This window comes from Lissotriton helveticus, chromosome 4_1, assembly GCF_964261635.1.
Source record: "Lissotriton helveticus chromosome 4_1, aLisHel1.1, whole genome shotgun sequence".
Lineage (NCBI taxonomy): Eukaryota > Metazoa > Chordata > Amphibia > Caudata > Salamandridae > Lissotriton > Lissotriton helveticus.
Genome location: NC_136063.1, coordinates 1681390585 through 1681418283, shown reverse-complemented (window position 1 = coordinate 1681418283; position 27699 = coordinate 1681390585). Strand labels below are relative to the sequence as shown.

Genomic DNA, 27699 nt, shown 5'->3' with positions numbered 1-27699 from the left:
AGCACACTCTCTCCCTACTTCAACATTTGCAATTTGGAGTTAAAACGTGCTGATAAAAGAGACGGAGAGCGAACACAATTGGAGGAGCCAGGAATCAACTACAGTCAATTGCGTATGCTCAGCCAAGGATTGGAGAAGTCACGGTGGATCATAATGTGCATGCTATTGCTGATAGAGCCTGGTGACTAGGAGAATGCACTAACTCCATCAGGTAGGATAGCGTGGGACACATTAACACTCCCTTAAGATCAGGGTGGATTCGCAGTACCAGATTTCCATCTTTGCTATTTGGTTGCGCAAGACCAGTTTGCCCGCCATTTGTTCCAACCCGACACACGAATATCATACACGAAGCCCGAACCTGACTTAGCAGCTCCCGCCCCCCTTGGGGCACTGTTTCCATTAGCTATACCACTTGACCCAACCGATATACAACCCCTTTCTACTACATGCTGGGCCAGGCGCAGACTTAGTCGGATGGTGGCCAATCACATTCGGGATGGTGGTACAACATACTCTCAACAAATTACAGCTCTGTACCCTTGATTTCCTATTCCCAAATGGGAAAGCAATAACTATGATGGACATATCTGCACACTCCGAACTGAAATACATGGACAAATTTGTAGCAACCAGACTGCTTGGGGCGCTCCGCTCTTCCACCCCTACATTCCCATCCCCGCCTCAGGAATTTACACCGCTCACACTATCATAACCAATAAAGAAAGGGGCAATTTGGTTACCAAGTTGTACCGGGCATGTATGGCACTCAAGCAGGTTCGGGACAGTGGGGTTAGACAGCGATGGGAGGAAGACCTGGGCCACTCGTTAACTGGTAAGGAATGGGCCTATTGCCATGAACAAATACAAAGGGTATCTCTCAACCACAGACATAAGCTCCTTCACTTTAAGTTCGCCAGTTGGGGCATGGGGCATATATCACGCCGCAGCAACTGGCCAAATACGACCCAAACAAGCCATCTAACGGCCCCAAATGCCAGACCTTAGAAGCGGATTTTGCCCACATGACTTGGACATACCCCGAATAGCTGCACACTAGACAGATGTATTTCAGCCTCTCTCTGATGTGATTTTCCCACCACCCCACGTCCCCAAAACTGGCCCTGTTAGGAATAGTCAAAGTTATAAAGCTGTGCCACCACAGGTTCGTTGTCACAGCATTTATTGATAGCAAAAAGGGAAATTGCTTTGCACTGGGAAACCAAGCATTGCTCCATGGAGGTCTCATGACTCCGAACCAAGTCCCACTGTGATATGCAAACCAAAATATACGCAACACTTCAACCACCGACCTCACAGCCCAAAACTATATGGCTTTTTATCGTTGCTATCTACCCGGCTTCCTCGCCCGATCACCAGCCAACACCTGGAGGACCTGCTTCCCCATCTTCCGCAGGCCCAGACATTACAGCTGCACAATAGTACGACAGACCCCTGTCTGCAGGAAAATGGTTAGGTAAATTGACCTTTGGTCTTGCAGCCCCCCAGTGGGCCAATGCAGAGAAGATATGCGGCACCTTCCCCAGCATAACAAATACACAACACTACAGAAGACCACACAAAATGAGGTTTTCCCCCTCCCTCTCCCTCCCCACCCATGACCCTATTCTCCCTCTAGTGCCTATGTGTTTGTAGGGTTAAATGCTTAATGTTTGAAAAACATTATGCCCTGACAGAAAAGACTGTAGACTAGGACAATCGTGATTGTATGCATGTTTATGGTTTCATTTCAATAAAACCCTTTTTTTTTTTTTAAAACCCTCACCAGGTACCAGCAGAGAATGGGGAGGCTGGGAGCCGGGCGGCTGGTGACATTTGAAAGTGTTGGGGTGTAAAAGGTGAGTATGACATGTAGCGAGCATGCTTAATGGACAAATGTGGGGTCCTTGTTGGTCCTCCCGAGAATTTTTTTTTAAAGACTGGCAAATGGTGCATTTTTAAGCAAATTAATTAAGTGAGACACATTAAAAACTGCCCCATATCTTACTGCATTAATGCACAAGTTACTACTTGTGTAACGATATATCTGTAAGAGACATTAGTTAGTATTAGATTCCTTACCTTAGAATATCCCCAGGCGTCAGACTGGATCCGTAAACTTTTGCGTAGCAGTACCCTTGCGCGTCGGTAGGCGTCGTCTGCGGCTCCGCGTCCGTCGTCGTGGGCGCCGTGATGATGTCGTCGGAGTACTTAGACGCCGCCTCCGCGTGCTGACGTCAGTTCTTAGACACAGCTTTTCCGCGCCAGAAACGCAGAGCAATGTTAAAAACCAACACTGGTGCCATTGAAACTAGGGCCCTGAAAGGGGGTAACCCTAACCCTAGATATCGGTTCGCAGAACGGGGAGGATGGGTGGGTCGGTAAGGAATCTAATACTAACTAATGTCTCTTACAGATATATCGTTACACAATTAGTAACTTGTGCATCTGAAAGAGACACGTTAGTATTAGATTCCTTACCTTAGAATAGATACCCCAGCAATACCAACCCCGGTGGTGGGTCTGCGAACCAATAATCACACCAGAAAGTCCGGGAGGACAGAACGGCCAAAGAAGCCATCCCTCCGGATTTGGCTGTCCAGGCAATAGTGTCTTGCAAACGTGTGCAGCGATGCCCACGTAGCTGCCTGACAGATGTCTTGTAAGGGCATTCCCCGGCCCAGGGCAGTTGTAGTCGCCGTGGCTCGGGTAGAATGAGCCCACAATCCAACAGGGGGCTCCTTTTTAGCCAAGGAGTAGCATGCCTGGATACACAAGATGATCCACTGGGAGATCGTCCTCTTGTGCACCGCTTTCCCCTTCTTAGCGCCCACGTAACCAACAAAGAGTTGGTCATCCACCCGGAACTGGCGTGTGCGATCCAAGTAAAAGGAGAGCGCACGTTTTGGGTCCAGACGGTGGAGCCGCTCTTCCTCTTTAGAGGGATGCGGTGGCGGGAAGAAGGTTGGCAAGGTGATAGACTGCCCGATGTGGAAGGCCGTGACAACCTTGGGCAGGAAAGATGGCTTAGTACGCAACACCATTTTGTCCCGGTGGACAGAAAGGAAAGGTGGAGTACAAGAAAGGGCCTGGAGCTCACTCACTCTCCTGGCAGAGGTGATGGCAACCAGGAAAGCAGTCTTCAGAGTAAGAAGGCGGAGAGGACAGTTGTGAAGTGGCTCAAAGGGAGCGCACATCCGAAACGTAAGGACCAGGTTCAAGTCCCACTGAGGCATCACAAACGGAACAGGAGGGAATGTGTGTGTGATGCCCTTTAGAAATCTATTTACAATAGGGGACTTGAACAAAGAAGGTTGATCAGGCAGCCTCAGAAAGGCTGAAAGGGCAGAAAGGTAGCCCTTGAGAGTGCCCAGAGCAGAGCCCTGCTGGGCAAGAGAAAGAAGGAAGAGAAGAACCTCAGAAAGAGGGGCAGCAAGAGGATCCACAGCCTTTGCTGTGCACCATGCCACAAATCTGTTCCACCTGCAGGCGTATACCGACTTTGTGGAGGGACGCCTGGCTGCCAGAATGACGTTACAGACTTCAGGAGGCAAGTCAAATGGCCTCAACTGTCGCCGCTCAATCTCCGAGCATGGAGGTGGAGACTGACAGGTTCGGGTGGAGGACCGTCCCCTGTTGCTGCGACAGAAGGTCCTCCTGAAGAGGCAGACGAACCGGGGGATCGACTGACATACTGAGTAGTTCTGGATACCAGTACCTTCGTGCCCAGTCCGGAGCCACAAGGATGACTTGGGCCCGGTCGCGCTTGATCTTCTTCAGCACTCTGGGCAGAAGTGGTATAGGCAGAAAGGCGTACAATAGACTGCAACTCCACTCGCGACGAAAAGCGTCTCCAAGCGAGTGCCGCCTTGGAAATTCCAACGCGCAGAACTGATGACATTGCACGTTCTCTTCGGTGGCGAATAGATCTAACCAAGGCTCTCCCCATTGCTGAAAGAGGCCTCGTGCGAGTTCAGACGCCATTCGTGATCCATCATGCACCGACGGCTGAGCTCGTCCGCCCTGGCGTTCAGAGAACCTGCCAGGTGTTGAGCCACCAGGGTCACGCCCTGGCGTTCCAGCCATTGCCAGAGGCGCAGAACCTCCTGGCAAAGAGTCCACGACCCCACCCCGCCCTGTTTGTTGCAGTACCACATGGCGGTGGTGTTGTCCGTGAACACCTGCACTACACTCCCCCGGACAGAGGGGAGGAATGCCTTCAGTGCTAGACGAATCGCCCGTAACTCCAACAGGTTGATGTGGAGCCGGGCCTCCGCCGGAGACCAGAAGCCTCTGATCTCTGCCTTTCCCATGTGGCCTCCCCAGCCCTGGAGGGACGTGTCCGTCACAACTACGTGGTCCGGGTGGGGAAGGGAGAGGGATCTGCCGCTGACCCAATCGCGGTCCGTGAGCCACCACTGCAGCTGTCTCGCAGTGCCCTCCGAGATCAGGACGTGGTCGGACAGGTTGCCCTGATGCTGGGCCCACTGAAACTTCAGGGCCCACTGCAGAGCCCGCATCCGCCACCTGGCGGGATGCACCAGTAGGATGCAGGAGGCCATCAGCCCCAGAAGCCGCAGCGTCAACCTGACCGAGTCCCGGGATAACGGCTGAAAGATGGGAATCAGAGCCTGAATATCCCGGACCCGCCCGCCCTCAACAACCAGTCGTCGAGGTAGGGGAAGACTGAAACCCCTAACCTGCGCAGATGAGCTACGACCACCGCCATCACCTTTGTGAACACCCGTGGGGCGCTGGTAAGGTCGAAGGGGAGCACGGTATACTGAAGTGCTCGTGGCCAACCGTGAACCGCAGGTAGCGCCGGTGGGCCGGCAGGACGGGGATGTGGAAATAAGCGTCCTGCAAGTCCAACGCTACCATCCAGTCTCCTGGGTCCAGGGCAGCTAGGACCTGAGCCAGTGTCAGCATTTTGACCTTCTCCTTCTGGAGGAAGCCGTTGACGTTCCTTAGGCCCAAGATAGGGCGTAGGCCCCCTTTGCCCTTCTGGGGTACCAGAAAGTAGTGGGAGTAGCAACCACACCCTACTTCTGGCCCAGGAACGCGCTCGATGGCCCCCTTGGCCAAGAGGGCCGTAACTTCCTCCTGCAGAAGTCGCAAATGATCCCCCGATACACGGTGGTTCTGCGGTGGCATGGCAGGAGGAGTCGCCTCGAAGGGGAGGGAGTAGCCCCTTCGGACGATTTGCAGCACCCACCTGTCCGAAGTGACAGTGCGCCAGTGGAGGTGATGATCGCGAACCCTGCCCCCCACTGGCGTCACATGGGCCTGAAAGCACGGACTAGGAGGATTTAGAGGCGGATGCCGCGGGGAAAGGTGTGGACTGACCTCACCGTTGTCCCCGACCGCCGGGACGGAGGTTCCCACGGCCGCCACCGCGTTGGGTATTACCTTGCGGAGCGTGGCTGGCAGCACGTGTGGGTACACTCCTTCCGTGGCCACGAAAGGAGTGAAAGGCAGCCGATTACTGGCGCGGGCCGAGAGGCCCAAGGACTTGGCCGTAGCTCTTGAGTCCTTAAAGCGCTCAAGCGCATGGTCTGCCTTGTCGCCAAAGAGGCGACGGCCATCAAACGGCATGTCCATCAGTGTGTTTTGGACATCGGCCGAAAAGTTGGCGGACCTGATCCAGGCGTGGCGTCTGACCACCACCGTCGTTGCCATCGCTCTACCTAGTGAGTCGGTGGTATCCAGCCCACACCGGATAGAATATTTGGCTGCATCCCGGCCCTCCACAAGGGCTTGGCCGAGTTTGGCCCGTACCTCCAACGGACACTCTGGCAGCACTTCCGCAACCGTATCCCACAGAGAGTGGGTGTTGCGGACCAAGAGGCATGCGGTATTGGAAGACCGCAGTCCCAGACTAAGGGACGAGAAGATCTTTTTACCGTACTGCTCGTACCTCTTGGATTCCCCGTCCAGCGGCGCCGACGGGAATGCGGTCTGGGAATTTGAGGCCTGGATGACCAGGCTCTCGGGGGTGGGATGGGTGGACAGGAAACATGGGTCGCCCGGGGCTGGGCGGTGGCGTCTGGCCACGTTCCTATCTACGGGCGAACCCGTAGCGGGCTTGGACCAAGTTCCCAGAAGAACGTCGGTCAAGGCCTCATTAAAGGGCAGCAGAGGCTCGGCCGAGCTTGACTGCGGTTTAAGGAGCTCAGTGAGGAGATTAGTCCTCACGGCCGCGACGGGGAGCTCAAGGCTCAAGGCCTTGGCAGCCCTCATCAACACCACACTGTAGGTTGCCCCCTCCTCCAAAGCCACGGTAGGAGGGGAGACATAACCAGTGTATGGAGAGGTGTCCAGGCCACTGGCCTCCCCAAGGACTCCTGCCCAGTCCTCATAAGACTGACACTCTCGGGTCAGAGGGTCCTCAGACCCCTCCTAATCCCCTTCATCACCCATCTCCTGTTACTCAGGGTTCTCAATCAATGGGGCCTGTTCATAGAAGTGAAACTCCCCAAGCGGCGTCGGGAGCGGCGCCCATCGGGCCGTCCCGACGTCAGAACAGGAACGAAGGAGGTATCGGGGACAGCGCCGCCCGAGGAGACACCTGATGGTCCGACGCCGGGGAGGTCGTAAGGTCCACCGGCGACGACCCAGATCCCGGAGAAGGTCTAGCGGGGTCCCGCGGCGCCGGGACCGCTGGACCCTGCGGCGCCGGGCCCGAAGGCACCGGCGGTGTCGGGATTGTGGGGCCCTGCGGCGCAGGCCCGAAGGGGTCGGCGGGGCCGAAGCACCCGACGGCGTCGGGGCCGGAGCCCCTGATGGGTCCGCTGGGCCCGGAGGCGCCGCAGAGCCCGTCGGAGGACAGAGTTTCCTCATGGCCATGAGGAAACGCTCGATCTTCTCCGGCGTCGCGTCTTGCCCAGGGACCGGAGGGTGTGGAGCTGGACGCGGCGCCCGCGACTCCGACGGAGCCGCGTGGGTGGTGTCCCCGGAACCCCCGGCCACATCGCGCGAGCGTGGGGGGAGTCCGAAGAGCGATGACGCCTCTTGGACTTCTTGTGCTTCTTACCTGACGACGACTTCGACCCGGAGGAGTGCGGCCTACTCTCGGAACTGTGGTGGCTCCGAGCCCGCGACCTGTCCCTCGACCTCCCGTGGGACCGAGACCTCTTGCGGCGCGGGACCGACTGCCGGAGTTCGAGTCGCCTGCAGGACCGCTCCCGCCTGGCTTTCGAAGAGAGGGCCCGGCAGTCGGAGCAGGCCTTGTCGTGGTGGTCGACGCCTAGACAAGTTAGGCACAGGTGGTGAGGATCCGTGACCGACATCGTGCGGTCGCAATCCTCGCAGTGCTTAAAGCCAGGCATCCCTACGGCACCGATCAGAGTCGTAAGACTTCGAGAAATGATCAAAAATGATCCAAAAAGTTAGTCAAAAATTGACTAAGGGTTACTGCTTTTTCCAGATCTGCGCTTGCTGGCGCGGAAAAAAGAAGAACTGACGTCAGCCCACGACGCCGACGACTGTCGCGGAGCCGCAGACGACGCGCAAGGGTACTGCTACGCAAAAGTTTCCGGATCCAGTCTGACGCCTGGGGATATTCTAAGGTAAGGAATCTAATACTAACGTGTCTCTTTCAGATATGTTCAACAGTTACTGTAAAGTGCAAATGGCACAGCACAACACCTTCAGGACCTTAAAAGCGTGCGCTTGCTCAGTGTCTTGTACTGCATGCATCATCAACTTTGGAAGAAAATGCTCCAACAAGGCTTTGGGAAGCACCCCCAGCTGCTGGCTGCAATCAGACATATAGAAATATATGCTGACAGGAATTTAAGTGGGATGAAAAAAGTGGAGTATCTTTTGGACCTCAGTGCTGCTTTCGACACAGTGTACCACAACTTCTTACTTCAAAGACTAGGGCTTATGGGTGTACACGACATGGCCCAGTCTTGGCTGGCCTGCGTCCTGCAAGATCGGTCTTTTAAGTCCATTCGTATCATAATTGCTCTGAGCCACACCCTTTACCTTCAGGGGTCCCTTATGGATCCACTCTCAGTACAACCCTGTTTCACTTGTACGCAATGCCACTTGCGGACACTGTAGAAAAACTGTGGTCTTACCTGCCTTTCATATGCCGACAATACTCAGGTCATTGTCTCCCTGTCATCTCAAGAGAACCACAGTGTAGAGGCTTTGAACAGCTGTCTCACTCAAGTATCATCCTGGATGAATACTAACTCACTCAAACTAAAAAAAGGGACAAGACTGAGGTGCTATTGGCGGGCAACCACCCCCACCTTTGGGGGTCCTTACTTGTGGCCTGTGGCTATGGGTACAACCCCAACCCCTGTTCCTGTGGTCAAGAATCTGGGAGTGTGGCTTGATGAAAGATTATCCATATGTCACCAAATCACCAAGGTGGCTGCCACATGTTTTGGCATTCTAACATGGCTTAAGAAAATCTTGGGATGTCTTCCTAGCTCTGCACAAAGAACTGTTATCCAGACTTTGGTCATCTCCAGGCTGGGTTATGGAAATATTCTTTATCTGGGTGTGAAGAACAGCCTGCTCAGGCAAATCCAGATCATGTAAAATGCAGCAGCAAGACTTCTACTACGCACATCCGCCCAAATTCTACCACACCCACTAGTATGCTCTGCAAACTTTACTGGCTACCAATTGAACATTGTGTTCAGTTTAAAGCACTTTCCTATGTGAGCAAATGTTTCTTCAACTCGGGCCCCATCTATCTTAGATCTCTGGTGTCACCATACATACCCAGCCGGGCTTTGTGGTCAAGTAACTTGTACCGTGCCACAATTACTCAAATCAGGAAATCACGGCAAGGAGGCAGAGCCTTCTTTCTTTTAGTAACAAAGCTATGGAATTCTCCAGCCCAATATCTGAGAGCTTGTCGCTCTTTATCGGTCTTTCGCAAAAAGCTAAAAATGTGGTTGTTCTAACTCTGGTGTGATGAGACTCTGGGCTCCACACTATAGCGTAGCACTCGGGAATCCTTCCTGGGTAGCCATGCGCTCTACAAATCCATTTAATAATAATAAAAGGGAACATGTAAAATACATTTCTGTGATTCCCATAGTGTTACACCCATCCGGGATTTCGGTTTCTCTCTCACGTTATTGCATTCAGATATACTACTTAACAAGTGACATAACGCCTAAATCTGCCAGTACTATTGGCTTTGTCAATGGTTGTTAGCTGTTTAAGAAAAATGAGTAACAACAATGATTTGCTACAAACAATTAACATTGGAAATGTGTCAATTCTGAAATTGTGAGACTGTGAATTAAATAACGGCCTTCAGTTATGCACGCTTTATGTTAGCTATGTATGCCCTTTTTCTCTGCACATCTCGTCCATCTGCATATCTTCAACTTCATCTCTTTCCTTTTCAGCATCCTCTTTTCACTCTCCCCCAACTGCATTTCCCCAATGCATCCCCAAACACACTGCACTAAGTCACATTTAAGCACTTTATTATTTTTTTACTTTTACCCTGTAAAATATTTTGACATCGCTATACCCTTTTCACATGCGTTTAAACAGTATTTCAATTACAACTGGATTACATGACCATTGTTCTGTGTGTTCTGCAGAGAGGTCAACCCACTTGACAGGCTCTTTGGTTTGTCTTCGGGCTCAGCACCTGAGCTCTCAATCAAAGCCCCTCAAACATCTGGCACGACTCAAAGTATGCACTATACAAGAGTAATAAGATGCACACAAAAATACATAGCTAACACTATTGGGGAATAACAAGATTAAGAAAAACGTTAAATAAAAGAGGAATTAAATCGCTGACATGCATTGTCTTAACGTTTTTAACATTCATAGCTCGTAAATCAATCTATGTGTTTGACATTAATTTTAATGGCAAGATGACAGTCTCAGTTTTAATGCCATACAGCAGTGGTTCCCAAACTTTTGACTCCTGAGGACCCCCATAGAGTCACCACTGGAAGCCGGGGACCCCCAAGTAATTTGTAGGATTTAAATTTGAAACATTAAAACAGTAATTCGGAGAAAAATAACACATGTGCACACAAAACAAATACTCAAATTACTAATGATTTTAGTGGCATATTTACAAGCCCCTATCGCCATTGGAACATCACTTTCTGAGACGTTCCCGTGGCGATAGGGGCTTTGCCTTATTTACAAGGAAACGTTAAGCCACTTAATGTGGCTTAACGGTCCCTTGTAAATATGACCACCTGTGACACAATGCTTAGCGTGAAAGGGGTGGGCAGTGCGTGTTGTGGTGGGCATTTCCCCTGCGACACCCATTGATTTTGACGCTGCCCCCTATTTACAAGAGCAGCGTAAATGGGAAGCAGCACCAAAATTAAGGCCAGGGAAAACCTGGTCTTAACTTGGCGAAACAATGAGAAGTGCTTCATTTCTCCTCGTTTTTGTAAAACGCCTTGGATTGTTTATGTTCAGGAAGGCGACCCTTCCTGCACATAAACAATCTTTAAAAAAAAAAAAAGACATTTTGTAACTTCCATGTGTGATGCATTAAGCAGTACACATAGAAGTGACAAAATGACATTTCAAGATTGTTTATGTGCAGTTAAATGTAGCGCCAGCACAGGGGAAACGCAGGGCTGCATCATATTCTTGTAAATATGGTGCAGCCTTGCGTTTCTGAAGTAGTAGAGTGTGCTGTTAAGCCAAGGAGGCTGGTCTGGAGAAGCACAAACTCAAGGAGTGCTGGTCTGGAGAAGCACAAACTCAGGATTCAGAAAATAACACAGTGGTTAGTATTGACTTTAACAATAAAAATTTAGTTCCACCCAAAGAAACCTTTTTAGAAGCATCAGGATACTGAAAGACTGAAAAAAAGTCACTAACTTGTACCTTGCAGTTTGCAAGCAGCTGTTTGATGAGTTTTTTGGTCACTGTGCTAGATTACGATTGTCACTTATGAACTGTACTGTAACAAAAGAAGCTCTCTGACAAAAGTAGTAACCTACTGACCGATGCATATCAAATACTGTTTTTTAAAATGCATGGTACAGTAGGCATATTAACCCTCTGTGTTACATTAGTTCAGTCACAGCTGCCACTGGACAAAACTCTCATGTCTCTCCAGCAGGGTAATTAATCACTGTTGTTATCTTGACACTTTTATTGTTCTTTGAAAACTGCTAATTAAACAAGATACTTTGCAGTGCTTTTAAAACTGCTGCCCGCGGACCCCCTGGGGGTCCGCGGACCACAGTTTGGGAAACACTGCCATACAGCATTAAAATGTTTTAACTAGAAGCACATATTTCTCCCTTTGCGCTTGACTTGGATATTTAGATCAACTTTGCAAAGAACAGCAACCCTGCTTGTCTTTTGGATCAATTTCACGAGGGAACAAGTTTTGAAGCTTTACTTCTAAAGGGTCAGAACACTGCAGCCAGGGCCTGGGGTGTCACAGTGGGGGAGGTTAGCATGGCCAGGGGTTTCAGCACAATATACATAGCAAAAGATTAGCATTATACCACTTACCATTACCGATAACAAGGTGCCAAATCCAGTCCTACCATACTGTATGGCGAATGGGAAAGGGTGAATGACTGACGTTTGGCCTCACACAGGGTGCAGACTCTGACACTCGAAATTGTGATGCTGACAGTGACACCTACAATAGTTACCACCATAGACTAAACGGGCAATGAAGGGCTTTAGAGAGGTAAGCCCTGTGTTGTGTGCCACACTGCAGAACGTTGATTTACTGCCTGGCTTCTGTCTCCTGCTTCAGAGCGAGGCAAGGCAGGCAGGCAGCCTAGGACAGACAGCGCAGACTTAAATATATCGATTTCTTTAGAGATACAATCATATCTATTTAATATTTTTTTAGGGAAACAGAGAAATTTCAGAAGAGCACATCCCCAGAACCCTTATGGAGAACTGGGAGTGGTTAGGCAATTCTAGCCATATGTGATAGCCATGAGCAGATGGAAGAGAAGCCTCAAGAGATCATAGAGTGTGAGGGCATTCCAGCTCTGTACCAGGGAATTTAAGACCTGAAGTCCATCAAGACATCCAGATGCTTGTTATTGGCTCCTAGTGCCCAAGGACCATGTACCAACCTGATTTAATGTTAGTTACTGGGATTATGTGCATGCACTAGGGTGTAATGTGTGTGAAGCCTTAGGTAGAGGCTGCTAGTGTGCTGTGGAGCGCTGAGACAAGCCGCTCCTTCCAATCAGAGCGCTGCTGTCATGCTGTGAGCAGCACCCTAATTGGTCAAGGGAGTTTGAGTGGCCTGCTTTTCAGTCCACAGGACGAGGTCCGGAGCAAGAAAGTGCTGTTATTACCAGGTAAGTGTTATGCTTTATCATTTTTAATGTTATATTCGTGCCCCCTCCCCCCTGTAGATGGCAGCCGCCACTTATTGCACACCTGGTTCTCTTCCTTGAAGTGCAAAGAAGCGCATGTGCTCGGCAAACCTGATCAAATGACTATTTAAAGCACTGTTCATATGGCGGTTATACATGTCTGAAGCAGAGGTGGTTTAAATTCAGAGCCAGCTCTACCTACGTGATTTCACATCTCTATGAACAGGCTAGCTCTAGCTACGTGATTTCTTCTCGGAGTCAGTGCAGGGTGCGCTAAAATGGCTAGAACGGCTTGTCGACTTCTGCAATGGTTTAGTCCATTCCTGTCTGTTAATGCCCTCTTCGGAGTGTGTGGCAGTCCTCATGGGTATTAGCTGAACGGAAAGGTCATATTCAACGGACTGCACACATGCAGTTACCGGTGCATTGTATAGCCAGGTTATTGAGGCCGGATTACTCTATAAATCTTCTTTCTTTAGTCGTCGCCATTTTCAAAAACCCAGCTGAAGCGAAGGGCTCATCAGCTCAGCTGGCGTTGGTAGCTCTCGGCTCATGGACGAGGCCTGCCTGCGTCCTGCAGCAGGTGAGCCGCCCCTTATTCACAGCTCATCGATGCCTCAAGTATGCCAAGAAGGCTTCATGTAGGTACTTTTCAGAAGACTTCGACTGACAGTACTGCTGAAGCCTCCGGGGGTTCCTTCTACACAGTCCACACAGGTTTCCAGCTGGTTTTGGTGACTCACATTTCATTTGGCTCCTAATGATATTCCCCTAGCCTAGAAAAACGAATGTATCCTTGTATAATGTGACTGGCGCTCATTTAAAGCGCCCCGATACCAGCAGTCAAGTTAACGTTGTATATTAAAAAAACAGCAAGATTGTGAGAGGTTTCAATTGGACTGATGCATGTTCGAACGGTGGGCAGCTGCAGATGCTCCTTAGTGAGGTTAAAAGGTTATGTCATACTTTAGGCGCAACAGTGAAATGATTGTACCAAATTATGGAAGTGAACGTGAAAGGATATTCTTGAAGGTACTTTGTTCTATAGAATCAGCGTGAGGGTAAAAGGCTGTTCCACATCGATGGAAATGATGTTCCATGCAGGCGGAGAGAGAGTGCAAGATGATTTTGTTGGCTAGAAGAGACAGTAAAATGCTGTTCCTGGGGATCGAGTGTAAGGCTGCTCGACCCCAACTTTTACGCCCTAACACTTCTTTTGTGAGCAAAACTGACGCTAGAAACCATACATACGAATACGTGAGCAGCCCATTATGGTTAGCTTAGGCTGTCTCTGTTGAAAGGGTTCTCAATTAATGATTTATTGCTGATTTGACGAGTACGATGCAATTAAGAACAGAGAACACTATAATATAGTCAAATGGGCATGTCAAGGCTGTATGCCCTATTAGTAGACGAAGGCATTTACAGCTAGAAGGACAGGAATGTGGCATTGTGTCACTGGCAGTCTTACTGTGTGCCAGTTATCATGCAGAGGCAATGTATTGTGGGACTGTGTTCCCAAGACCTGCAATTATCCCGCTGTCCTCAAACACAAGAGTAACAAATGATTCAGACAAATCAGTTGTCTCCCGTGGAGGCGAATAAGGTTTGGCTGCGCACCGCAGAGCAGTGAAGAGGCCTTAAGGGTACTGCCCTGTTCATATACTTGAAACTGAGAAATGAAGCTCTGCGTATTTCCCTCGAAAATATGTTGGTCTGCCATTGGAGAGCATCTCTCATGAAAACTATGGTCCACAGTCTCACAATTCTTTGAGCACATAAACGAAAGTGACATATACAATAAAGTTATCTACGGGTGGAAACTTTATGATCCACAAACTCATTAACAGCAGACTTGTCCACATGCAGATCATATTCTTGGCCACAAAATGCCAGCGTTGTGCATTGTCGGTCCTCTGGAGTAATTCTCAATCCATTGTCAGAAAAGTGGGTGCTCCTTGTCAGCTTCCAAGACAGACTCGACTCTAAGGCAGAGGTATCTGTGGAAGATTTGTCAAGGAAATAAAGGAGACACTGCAACCTGTCTTTCAATGTCTGAAAACAATTTGCAGCAGATCTTGCAATTAGTAACCTTGTAGTTAAGGCAAAGGCAGAAAATACACGTCTGGTGTGGGTTGTCTTTTCTGATTCCTTTTCTGCCTACGAGCGGCACAAGGCCTGGACAAGGCTTTATTGGAGGATTCCGCCATTTTAAATGAAATTCTGGTCTCCATGACCCAAATATCAAAAATTAACATTTCCTGACTGAGCGAGCAGCTAGAGAATTTGTATAGCCAATCCTAATGAAGCAGAAAAAATAATATAAATTATTTGAAGCACTTATCTGAAAAGTAAAGCAAAGCTCTCAGGGCACCCCGTTCCCTTGAAGCATGATGTGCAACAGAAATCTGACCTATGGTTGCCTCCAAGGGCAATGGAGTTCGGAGCACATTAACCTCACTGACTGATGTCTGAACCCTTTTCAATGATGTGGATGTTGTACTAAATGTACATAGTTGTACAGCCTTCCAGGTATGTTAACACTGTTCACTACTGTTGTGAAGTACTGTTGGACACCAAACTGGACCACAGGTATTGACTCAAGCTTATGAATCATTTAAAAACCAAATGCTAAACAAATGTTATGTCACAATTGTTATAATCAATTATGTAAGTTATGAGTTTATCAGTGGCATTATGTGTCAGATCTTAGGTAGTGTACTGGAGAGAGTTATGGTTGAATAGCTAACAATAAATGTGCAGTTTGTATAGTAGCTATAACATACCTTCACCCTGAAGAGGCAGATTGAAAAAAAAAATACCTCCAACTCCTTTTGCCATACCAAGAAAAAGGTTTGGGAAGCGGATGTCAAAGTTGTTTCATCTAGCTTCGAAGCAAGGGGAAGCTATCAATAGTGAAGCAGCAGTAGTGGCTCCAGGGCTGTGTTGGGGTATTGCACCCCAATTATAGCAGTACTTTATTACCAATATAATCTACAGAGTGCCCCTTCAGTACTCGTGGAGGGAGCCAGGCTTCTGATCTTGATTTTCTTTGTTATTTTAGCTTTGATTCTTTGGCACTCTATTTAATTTGCCAATGTTTAATTGCCTGGAACATCTGACTCGGCGAGGGGCCAGGGACATGACATCCTAATCACTTCTTGGGGCTTTACATTGGAAACAGACATATTCCATTCCCACATTGATACTTAGCGAATGTAACTTAAATTCCACTGGTCATACTTTATTTCCTCATATCCACCCTCATGGGTGCATGGACATCGTAATCCCTTTTCCTTTAATTATTTTTCACTTTGATTTTAATTACTTTCCTTGTCCCCATAGTGTACCTGGACACTTATCTTGTATTTGTTCTTTGTTCTTTTAGATTTTATTCTTTAGCAGTCTATTTAACTTGCCTGATTTAGCTTGCCTGACCTGCCTGGTTTGGAGCAGGGCCAGCGACATCAGATACTGATGATTTGCTGAGGGCCTTAAAATGGTGGTCGTGGCACTGAAGCACAGAGGACATATGCATTACGCGCACCTATAGATAGCCTTTCTGTAGCCAACCACGCTCCTCACTTAATATAGTGAGTAACTTCCATCCCTTTTCTTTGGCAACTATCCAGTGAACAGGAGCTATAAACCAAAACTTAGAAATTAAAACGTTTATTCACAACATATTAAAAAATGGAACCCCAAATTCAAGTAAGACGAAAGACTCCCACTAATACAATACAAGATTGGCAGTAAAAAACGTAAATATGATTAACGCAGATATCACTAACGAAAACCTTTATTTACTGTTCGTCATGGAGACTTGGTTCTCCACCGGCTGTGACCGTATCATGGCAGAATATATAATATTCGCCAAAAGTCACCCAGAAAAAAAGGAAGGAGGTGATGCAGTCATCTTTAAGGACACTTTGGCTGTGGCTGCTCCGCTGAGGACCCAAAACTCTGGACCTGAAACTCTTCTAGTACTTAATAAATTCACGGGCTTCTTTTTAATCCACCACGCCCCTACTCTGACAATTAGCCTTCCACATGGCTTGAAGAGCACCTAATTCACTCACAGGCCAATTTTAAGAGGCTGGTGATTTCAATATATGGTCAAATAGCCCAAACAATCCAGAGGAGAAATATAATCTTATAAATCTTTTTAACCTCACACGATATGTAGTAGACCCTACTCACAAAGAGGGCCATGTCTTCAACATTATCTTCACTAATGCCAACTTAGTAACTTACATAACGTAAAAATAAATCCCTTGTTCAGACCACCACCTGCTAACTTTCAAAATTCTAAACATAACTTACAAAAAAAGACTAAACATAACAACCTGTAAAACGTGACCAAGATCCAAAATATCTCTCAAGACCATCAGCAGTAGACTTCAAGATGGGTGTAATCTTTCCTTCAATCCCCGATATTACAAAAAGTTGAAACTTCGACTCTAAACTCCATTTTAGACAAACTCTGCCCTGTGCAAAACAAAACTATTAATCTTAAGCATTTGGCTGGAAACAGTACACACCACAACTGAAACTACAAAAACTGAGGCTGTAAAAACTAGAAAATCTATGGCCGAAGAAACATAATTCAGATGACAAACAGCATAACATCAGACAATGACACAAATAAAACTATTCAATCAGGAAAACAAAAAGAGCATTTTACTAAAAAAAAAAAAAAAAATCTCAATACCCCTAATATCATGTAGGAACTCATTTTTATGGTGAAGCCTCTGAATAAGGCTAAGGACGTTAACCCCTTGTAAGACATTGTGGATACTCTATTTTTGTTCTGAGACAAAATGAAGGCCTTCACATCAGTTAAATAATTACCAAACTGACCTATTAACAGGCCCGACCCCAGTTCCCAGAATTCAACCTGCTAATCATCAAAGATTGTGAAAACTTAATGGAGCAGAGCTGACCTTCGTGTACCCCAAATAATCACATTCAGGCTCTTATTGGAAGTAAAATAAGGAATAAACACACCATAACATATGTGAATGCTTTAACTTCTAATTACCCAAAGGACAGGTTCCAGACAGGTTTAAATATGCCTGTTAGGCCAATCCTAAATATAATCTCTGGCCCCTGCTAACTACTGACCCTTTTCACCACTGCCCAGCCAAGCTAAACATTCACAGTACAGAGTTTTGTTGAGTCAAATAACCTACTACAGCCCATGCAAGCAGGTTATAGGATCAGAAGAAGTAAGAAACGTGTGGTCACGTCTCTGACTGATGACACTCATATTATGGTAGACGAGGGTGGCGAGGGGATCCCGATTCATTTGGATTGCGTTGCCACTGACTAATTCTATAGCAATGCCTTTAAAGGCTGACTTGGGGGAAATATCCTCAAGTGGATACATTCCTTTCTTGCAGGCACATCACAATAAGCTTTCTAGAAAGCCTTACTACCCTGCCACTTCGGAGAATACCACAAGGCTTAACACTATCCTCACTAATATTTAAATTCTATCTCTGTTTTCTCACTCAACTGCATCTCAATCTCCAAACGAAAATCAACAATCACTACACAGAATAAACTCAATTTATTTTCAAGTTGCCTGCTGGCAATGACTGAGCGACAACTCTTAACTTAATACTTACATTCACCTCAAACTGGATGACAAAAACATTTCCGGAAGCTTATTCTATTGAAAAACGAAATTCTTCTGATTTATATGTTATGTTATGTTATGTTAAAACAATTTGTAGAGCGCTACTAACACCTGAAGGTTTCATGGCGCTTGTGCTGAAAAGGCAGGGAGAGAGAGAGGGACAGAGCAAATTATAGGCCTCAGTGAACAAAAAAGTTTTAAGGAGGGATCTGAAGCTAGGATAGGAGGAAGGCAGCCTTAGGGGGAGGGGAAGGGCATTCCAGAACAAAGGGGCTAAGAAAGAAAACCTGAGTCCACCATGTTTCTTCCTCTTAAATCTTGGGACTGATAGCAAGACCAGTTGAGACGAGCGAAGGTTGCGCGAAGGGGCGTATGGGTGAAGGAGAGAGGAAATGAAGGAGGGTCCGCCGCCTGCAAGAGATTTAAAAATTATGCAGCCTAGTTTGAACTTGCAGTGTGCAGTGACCGGGAGCCAATGAAGACTTTTTAAAAGAGGGCGGACATGTTGGTGTCTGGGTTGTCGGAAGATGAGGCGGGCGGCTTGATTTTGAATCAGCTGGAGTCTCTTGGCTAAATAGTCAGGAATGCCTACATAGAGCGCGTTAGCGTAGTCGAGTCTGGAAATGACTAACGCTAACAAGGCTAAGGTAAGAGCCTCGGTAGTAAGGAGGCGTGAGATTTTGCAAATCTTCCTTAGCTGAAAGTGGCTAGAGGACACTACTGCGCTGATTTGGGGTTTCATAGAAAGGTCGCTACTTATGATAACCCCCAGGCTTTTGGCTGAGTTCACTGGGCAAGGGGGGTTGTATCATAACAGGACAATGCTTTCTGGCCACTGTCAGTGAGCAGCTACCTCACGTCGATTACAAAAGTGCATAATTTAGGCAATATACTAGACTCTGTAACCCTAAGTCTCTGCAGACACCACATTATGTTTTATCAGCTCACAATACTGAAAAGAGTACTTTCTTTTCTATTCTTTTCTTCCATGGCCCCCAATGTCTCCATACAGTCTTACTTGACTTTGACAATGCCATCTATTTAGGGCTTTAAAAAAAAGCATACACAACTTAAATACATTTAGAACGCCTTTGTAAGACACCTCTTAATCTAAAAAAATATTACCATGTCTCTGAATACTGAAAACAACTGCACTGGTTCCCAGTAGCCTTACAAACCAAATTCAAAGTCGCTTGCCTGCGCTATAAAATATATTATGGTATTACTTCTATATTCCACTCTCAGACATTTTGGAAAACACTTCCTTTCATACCCTCAGATCTGCTAACAACATCGAATTTACAAAATACAAACTAAAAGCATTATGCATCAGACCCTTTTCTGTCCTTTGACCACAATTCTGGAATTCTCTACTGCTTGCCAGGGAGGCAGAAGCAAGGCTTCTGAATTTTAGCAGGCTACTTAAAACGTAGCTTTTTGTTCAATAGATGACCACTGTCCGGAATTGATGAAGGAGCCTGTTGATACTGAGCCTAGGAACTCGACACGAGTGATAATGTGCATTACAAGCACCCTACAATAAATAACGTTACTGTACTTTGTCTAGCACGCAACTAGATCCTTCCCTCGCGGATACATATAGACGACCCAGCCAAAGGTTTGCTGAACGTGAAGATTTCACAGCTTGCTCAGGGCTCCTTTAGTGAAGGTCCTCTTCATAAATAGGGTCACAGATGCAGCCAGCCCTGGGAACTTTAGGTGTCATCCATGAAGGGCTAGGGGATGACTGCAAGTCAGGGAAGCCCCGCAACACCCTTACCCAACTTGTCACAGAGTAGGTCAGGACCACAAAGTGTCACAAACCACCCTGTGGCGAGATGGGAAAGAGCCTTCTATCATTAACTAATATTTTCACAAGTGTAGCTAATGGGAGGAGGTAGTGGGATTTCCCTGGAACTGAGAGTATATCACTGCCACTGCTGCCTGAGTGGGGTCCCAGTCTTCTCTGGCAGTGCCTCCTATTGACTTTGAGGCCAGAGCCGGCATGTTCCCTCACCCCTGTCTTCCCCTCACACAAGCACTCAAGCACCATTGGCGCTGCTGGGCCCAACAGATCTCTACTGTCCTGGCCTGCTATATTCAGCTAAGCTCCCTCCTCCTAAGCGGTCATTTTTCCAAGGGCCTCTGCTCCCTCCTCCCGCAACGTGCTGGAGCACCTTTTGCATGGAATGAAGTACTTATCACCCGTGTGGCCCACTGGATAACGTAGGGCACTGAATGATTAATGGGCGTGAACGTGTAGGTGTCAGGATTTGTGACTGTGCATCAGTGTGAGCTTATGAATGGGTCAGTGTGAGTATGTATGTGTGTGGGTGGGGGATATGAGTAAGCACGCATGTGCATACTTCAGCATAGGGGCAGCCGAACTGCCACTAGATGTCCATTCACCGTAAAATGCTGGCATTGTCCCTTCACTTTAAAAGTTTACTACTCTGCGCTGTCCACAATCATTCTCAAACCTACCAACGAGTAGTGCCTCGCGTTCAGATTTCACTGGACTTTCACTGCTGAGCTGCTTCTCAGGTGGAAATTCCTCACCCTCGTTGGCCATACTTGGCACAGAAGTACCGTTTTCAAGCTGCAGAAAATCAAAGGCACGAAACAGTTAAATACAATAAAAATGAACAACAAGTTTGCTCTTAAGAAATCATGCTGACATATTTGTGCTATTTATTATTATTTTCTTTTTAGTCACGGTGCTAGGATACGGCAACTAGTTAAATATTAATTTAACTCCAAGAAGCATGAGCATCCAGTGAAAGAAACGTTGAAGGAGGCAAAAGCTGCACAAAGACACAAGGAAAACCAACCGAAACAAAAATTCTCAACTCCTAAAAGCCAATCTGATTGAACAGATCTTCAAATGGAATCCGTGAATCTCGCATTGAACCAAGAGAAGAGAAAAATGCTCCCTGCTTCTATGGTTGTTTTTAGGTCAAGCCTAGAGCAGCGCATGCGCTGCAAGCTTAACTTTTAGTAAGGGGTAAAAAAAGTGCTACCAGATGCTGCCATGGCCGGCCTAGAGCTTGAGTGTATGTGCACGGGCGCACGCTTAAACACTTCTCGCCCTTTCTGTGCATCGCTCAATCTTTCATTACTTGGCACTTTTATGTGCATTTCTCACTCTTTCTTTGCTACTTAACTGTGCATTACTCCTTCCTTCTTATTCCTTCTTTGCTGCTTTTCTGTGCTTTTCTCATTCTCTTTCTGCCACTTTCATGTACTTTTTTTTATTACTCCGCAATCTTTCTTTGCTGCTTTTTGAACTTTTACATTGATTCTGTGCCGATCTTCTTCCTTTTACTCACTCTTTTGCTCTTCTTCCTGCCCTTTTCCTGAATTTGCGACCCTCCCTGCTTCCTCTCCCATGCCGCACTCCCTTCTTGGTTTCCGCCAGTTAATTAGCCCAAACCATTGCCCCAGAGACCCCCGCTCCTAATTCATGTCCGCCGCAGCTTGGATGCACAGCCCGTATGTGCCCCTCCCGTGCCCAGTGCCAGACCCCTTGCTTTCACTCCCATCACTGCTACGTCTCTGCTTCCCTCTCCTCACCCTGAACCTTGAATGCACATTCCAGTGCTGCTGCTACGCATCAGTAGTCGACTGCGAAGGTGCCTTCCCCTGTTCCACCGGACACTTTTCCTGCACCTTCCCACACCTTCACACCACCCTCACATGCACCGCGCACAACACTCACCTCTCCCTCGGCCACGCACACCTACACACCTCTCCCCACCCCTCCTGTTTTTCCTTCTCCTCAACAACACCTCCCTCAATAAACACGCTACTGAAATATGGGACCTGCTGCACGACCACACATTGAAACTGCTCTTCCTCACAGAAACCTAGCTGATTCTATCGACATTACCACACCTATTCCCTAGGCACAAGGTTATAAGACAGGACAAAATTAACAGACCCAGCGAAGGACATGTCATCATTTTCAAAGAGCTCATCAAGTGTTCCACTGCCTCAGCTAGCACCAACAGCACCATGAATCGGTGCAAACTTTTTTATTCATACAACTGTTGCAGCACATCAAGTGAAGTTTTTGTGTGCTGTATTCTCACTGAAGAAGGAAACTTGAATACATGGCACTTCGATTGAAAAACTTGTGTTTCAATTCTTCATTGAACCTTCTTAGCCTAAAAGGCAGAGCTTCGGTCTAATAATCTGAAGGTTGTGAGTTCGAACCTCTTAGTGGGCATGTGTTATAAGTGCGATATAAGTGTTTGCATTTTGATAATTCTCCAGGCACCTATTTTAGGGGATACTAAACATTCTGTCTTCTCCCAGATTCGTTTTGTATCAGGACGTAGTTTGTAAATTAAACATAAGCACTTAATACCTTGGCAGCTGCGTTTATTGGCTGTAGTTTAGATCCTTCTACATTTTCTGTTTGACAATGCATTGTAAATTATTAATAAGGTACAGCATGGTGCTGGTTTTAATTGGCAAGTTATGCACACTATACCTTAATTATTGAGCACATCTGATTGCTGCACAGCTGTTTGCTCTAAATCGGTGGGCATCCTGGTTGAGTGGCGGGATGCGATAATTGAGTGAGGTTAATCGGGCATTGGATTATCCACTAAAGAGTAAGTGGGGCATGGAACCAGCCATATCAGCCACAGGAAAGCCTGTCCTCAATCCTGAAACTCTTTCAAGTACCCAGAGCCCAGCTCGCACCCTGATTTAGCCGCACACTAATGCCCACTTGCTAAGAGCAGCTGGTAAAAGTGAGTGTAATGTACGGTGACCACCTCCCTACAGAGAGACCATTTCCACTCCCGGACTTGTGTGATAGCCTAATGTATTATGGGTATTGTAGTCGTGTTAATCTTCCACTTACCTAATTACACTAACACACCTAAAATTCAGTTGTTTGTAGGTGAATAGTTCAGGACTGGAGATAGTGTCTGTTGTGACCTACAGTGCGGTAGCCGCCCTATTAGTAGTGTACTTTTCATCCTCTGCCTAAGCACATTTCTTAATCTGCTCCATTACTCTAAATGTTGCATGCTGGATGTTTTTTTGGGCCAAAATGGCTTCTTCTGTCATCTTCAATGCAAGATGGTGCACACTCGAAATCTGTTAAAGTGCACTCTCTTAATGCCTTATTTTAATAAATATATTTAGGGTGATCACCAACCTCTAGTTCAGTGTGGACACTTTCTCCACTCCTTGTCTTCTCTCTCTGTACGTCATACCTCTCTTTCAGTAAACCTCAGTGCCCCACAGCACTTACCTCTCATGACCAACTTGCCACCTCTCTCCGATCCTACCTCTAGATCTCTAGCTCTCTGCCACTCTCTTCTCCTCAAGTGCCTCTCTCCCTCTGTCTACTTTCTCTTCTTTCTGTATCTTGCTGCTCTGTTTGCATCTCATCCCCCTTCATTTGTCTTCCATTTACTTCACCTCCCTCTTAATTTCATCTCTCTTTATCTTACCCTTTCTATCATTTTTGCCATCTATACCATACCTTTCTCTACCTCTCGCATACCACTTTCTAACTCACTTTTCTCGCTTTCATTTCCCTCTCTGCCTCACAACTCACTGCCTCATCTCTCTCTTCCCCACCTCTCATACACTATCTAGACTCTCAATTTACATCACCTTTTGGCCTTCTATGTCTCTCTTTTTATTGATGTCCTGTTTCCCTCGCCTTTCCCATTATTTTCTTTCTTTCTCTCTACCATGCTCTCCCTACCTCTTTCACTCCATCTATCACTCCCTTTGCTTTCATCTCTCTTTCTATCTCCTTCACTGTTTCCGTTCACTCTCTCTGCTTCCAATGTCTCGCTCGTTTAATACATCTGTCTTACCTCTGTCTCTCTCTCTCTCTCCCTATTTCACCATTCTCTACTTCTCCCTCACACTTCCTCTGTATTAGCCTCATCTCTATACCTCATCTGCACCTCTTTTCTCTCTACTTCTCATATCCTTCTATTTTTCATCCCTCTACCTGCCTCACTACTTTGTTTACTTGACCTGTCATTCTGTGCTTCACCTTTCTATTTGTGCTAACTCATTATAACTCACCTCTCTTCCTATCTTATTTCTCTCTAGACCTTGCCCCTCGGGTTGGCACCTTTCTTACCAGCCTACATTTAAAACTGCATGCCAGGCCTTTAAATACAAGCATTGACATAGCCAATAGGTCTCGCCTTTGGGACCTTATACGTTTTTTTTGTCATGCAACATTTGATGTTATTTCACCATGGATATTGTGCTGCATAACTAAATATTTATAAGGTCCCAAAAGCGAGACCTATTGGCTATGCCAATTTCCTGTATTGTTTTTTCATGCATGAATTATCAGATAAGATATACAAAAGCCACCCTCTGATTACCATCGGAAGCCTGTTTGACACCTTTTTCTAATGCAAATATCTCTATTGTGAGCAAATTCTTACTTGTATGCTATGCTTTGTATACCTTTGTTGAGCAGTATTTTCAGTAGTGATGAGCAAACTTTCTAATCAGAGATCGAATGGGAAACACAACTTTTCTTCCCCTTCCTTTCATCAGAGTTGACTTAACTACTGTGCCTGCTCTGGTATCTCAAACCACACAATAATGATCAGAAAAGGTGTGAATTGACATTAATGTTGTGAATTTACAAATATAATCTATTGGGGCATTTTTCAACAAGCAGTCAAACCCGTCACACCTGTTAATAAGTGAGACATATAATAACACATTAGTATACAGGAAACAATCTATCTACAAATAAACTGTGTGTCAGTTGGGAAGCCTGTCCTTGTAGGATGAAAGTCAAACAACTTAGTGAATTTACTGAGGTATTTTTTCTTTTTTTAGAGATAAAGTCTTAGGACTCTACTGATGGCTTAAGTTGAATAAAGGCCTCTCCTTCATTAAAGATATTTTTAAAGAACTGCAGCAAAAAAAAGGCTGATTCAAATAAAACTCTGATACCGCCTTGGGGTGTAATGACCAGTGAGATTTCATTGCTACCATATTTGAATGAACACTGTCCACAATTACCTTAACCACAATTATCAAAACAGAAGGTAAGTCTGAAATGGGTCCTCTTCTAGTCTAGTACTATAGGGGTCCAAGGATGAACTAGAGAGATTGCGGGTGAAAGTGATTTAAAAGGAATCCTATTTTGACGTACAACTTCTGTGCTTCCATGCCGATGATATCAACATTAAGTGCCACCATCAAGGTTGACTGCCTCAATTAACAAATGGAGCAACATCAAGTGGTGACTTCTTGATAAATGGTGGGTCCATCTCTGCGTCTATGTTGTGTTTGATGCTGTATCAGTCTATGTCAACAAGCATGGTGAAGGGCATGAATATGCCACGTTACAAAGCATGTGTTTAGAACGCATGCCATTACAACGAACGCGTTGCTACATCGCAGACAACGCAAGTCATTACAACGACTTGCTGTAGGGGGGTGGGAGGGTGGGGCGCTGGTTGTTGCAATGGTATAATTTACTATTCCAACTCCAGTCTGTGCAACAGTAGAGAAGGTGTTGAATTTGAAATCTAACAACTTCTGCCCATACAGAAAGTCATTGTAATGGCTTGCGTTGTAATGGCATGCCATGTAACAACGTGGTCGTTGTAAAGACCGCATTGTAACTGCAAGCGATGTGTAAACATCATTGTAAACGACGTTTACCGAAGGACAGAAGTCTTCATTATCATCCTTGACACAATTTAATGGGCATAGAGCCTATGCCTAGAATGGTGCTTGCTGTACCTCCTCCTCTCTCTGCATCCTCCAGTATACGAGAGACACAGAGTCATTCCTTAAAGGCAGAGATCCCTGAACAACTGATAAAGCCCTGTCTTTTATGCTCTTGCAATAATAATAATAATAACCGGGTATTTGTAAAGCGTGAACTAATTCCCCCTAAGGGTCCCAAGGCGCTGGGGGCCGTCGGGGAGATTAAGCGGTTGGTACAGGAATGTTTCACCTCCTAGACTTTAGTTATTTCACACAATGGTGGAGACCAGAATTTAAAAAAATGCGTACAAAATCCAAGGCAAAGGTATTGCTCATGAGCATGTAGGTCTAGTCATGACTGGCTAAGCTTCCATCTTACTTTTGTCATGAAAAATCATGAGTTAGTGTGTGGCACTAGCATGTTGAGTCCCTTCCTTTTCTTAAAAGGGAACTCTTTCTTCTCCTAGTGTGTGTGCAATACTCTGTATATATGTCCTTGAACTAGACTGATATGTGCCCTGCCATGCTCCTGACGTGCACTTGTATCGAAGCAAGCTGTCTCATGGGGCATTTACTGTTCTGACCCAATTGTGTCATATTCATTCTGCAGCAAATCAAGCTCCCCGCAGTGAATCAGGCTATAATGAACTGTCAGCGGTTGCTCGCAGTGACACTTTGCCTAAAGTAAGATGCGCAAATGTCAGACTTACACTGGTTGTTTGGTGCACAGTTTCTTCTTGATACAGTGTCTCTTTTTTATTTTCGTTATGCTCTTGCTCTCCACCATCCTCATCAGCTGCTTCTTGCTGTGTTCAATTAAAAAAAGAGTGTTTAGAATCTGTATCAAAGCATATCAAATATTTCAATCGGCTTTCGACCTTTGAATTCCAAATTCCACCTTCAGAATACATACAACTAATTATGTTTCAAATGACAGAAGGAAGGCGAGTGATTTTATTTTAATAGAAGCAACCATCAGACATTTTAATCAAAACAGAATTCCTATTTTTGTCCCACAAGGTCATCTTTGTATCAGCATTCAGTTACAAAATCAACAACAGCAAACACAAAGAAATGTACAACCGGTTTGAAATTAACGACTTGCAACTCGAATGAAAACGTTGAATATAAACAAGTTTTTAGTCCGGTTTTATAGAAAATACACAGATCAGAGATAGTCGTAGCCAAAGACCTCAGATCCACGCGTCCTAAATTCAAACTTTGGCTTACATCCATCTCTGGTTCGCATCAATGACGCCCACAGTGGTTCAAGGCGTTAGGGAGACTTTGGAACGTTTAACCATTTTAATTAGGTACAGACAGATAACAAGCATTAGCAATGCAATAGGTCTCGCAATTGCGAGAGTTTAAGCTATTGCCATTGGTAAATGACAATGCCTTTTATTAATGTTTTGATAATTAACACATAAATAAAAGGAATTGTCATGTACAATGCCAATAGCTCAAACTCTTGTAAAATGCAAGACCTATGCAAGGAAGCGGCCACCATTGTCCCGGGCTGCTTAAAAAATGAAAGCGCGCATGACGTGCTGAATGTTGCAGGAAAGCACGTAGTGCCAGCATTAGGAAAAACGACTTAAAAGAAAATAGTTCTTAGAGACTAAAAAAGACTCACAACCGAAGTAAAAGGGTCAGTTCTCATGGGAGGTTATGAATTAAGTCGAGGCGGTACTAAGGAGGGACCACCAAGCCTATTAACGAATCAGAAGCCAGCAATCATGAAGTACAATGACACAACTAATAACAAATATGGGGGAGAGAGGGCGGGGCTTCTATTTAATACTCCAATACAGCATGGCGTGCAGAGCAGTGCATGTACTGCCAATGGCTCGACCTAAAAAGCTCAAACATACACCTGTAGCACGATGATTATTACTTTACAGACCAACCAAAAACATGGTGACACATGCAAGGAAGCGTCTGCATGCTTTATTCTGTCGCTCCTCCCCCTTAATTTGTAAAGTTTTTTTTCTTTAATATTTTAAACCTTATATG

The 27699-nt window shown here is 46.1% G+C and overlaps 1 protein-coding gene across 4 annotated transcripts in view; it reads right to left on the bottom strand.

Annotated features, from left to right (window-relative positions):
- ENOX2 (ecto-NOX disulfide-thiol exchanger 2) overlaps window positions 1–27699 on the bottom strand; it is a 1184097-nt gene that overhangs the window by 20086 nt on the left and 1136312 nt on the right. For all 4 annotated transcript variants that reach the window (XM_078688351.1, XM_078688354.1, XM_078688355.1 and 1 more), the window contains 2 exons: window positions 26394–26489; window positions 20443–20557 (listed from right to left, as the gene is read on the bottom strand). In XM_078688351.1, the coding sequence (XP_078544477.1) occupies window positions 20443–20557; window positions 26394–26489 (211 nt within the window). The remainder of the gene's footprint in view (window positions 1–20442; window positions 20558–26393; window positions 26490–27699) is intronic.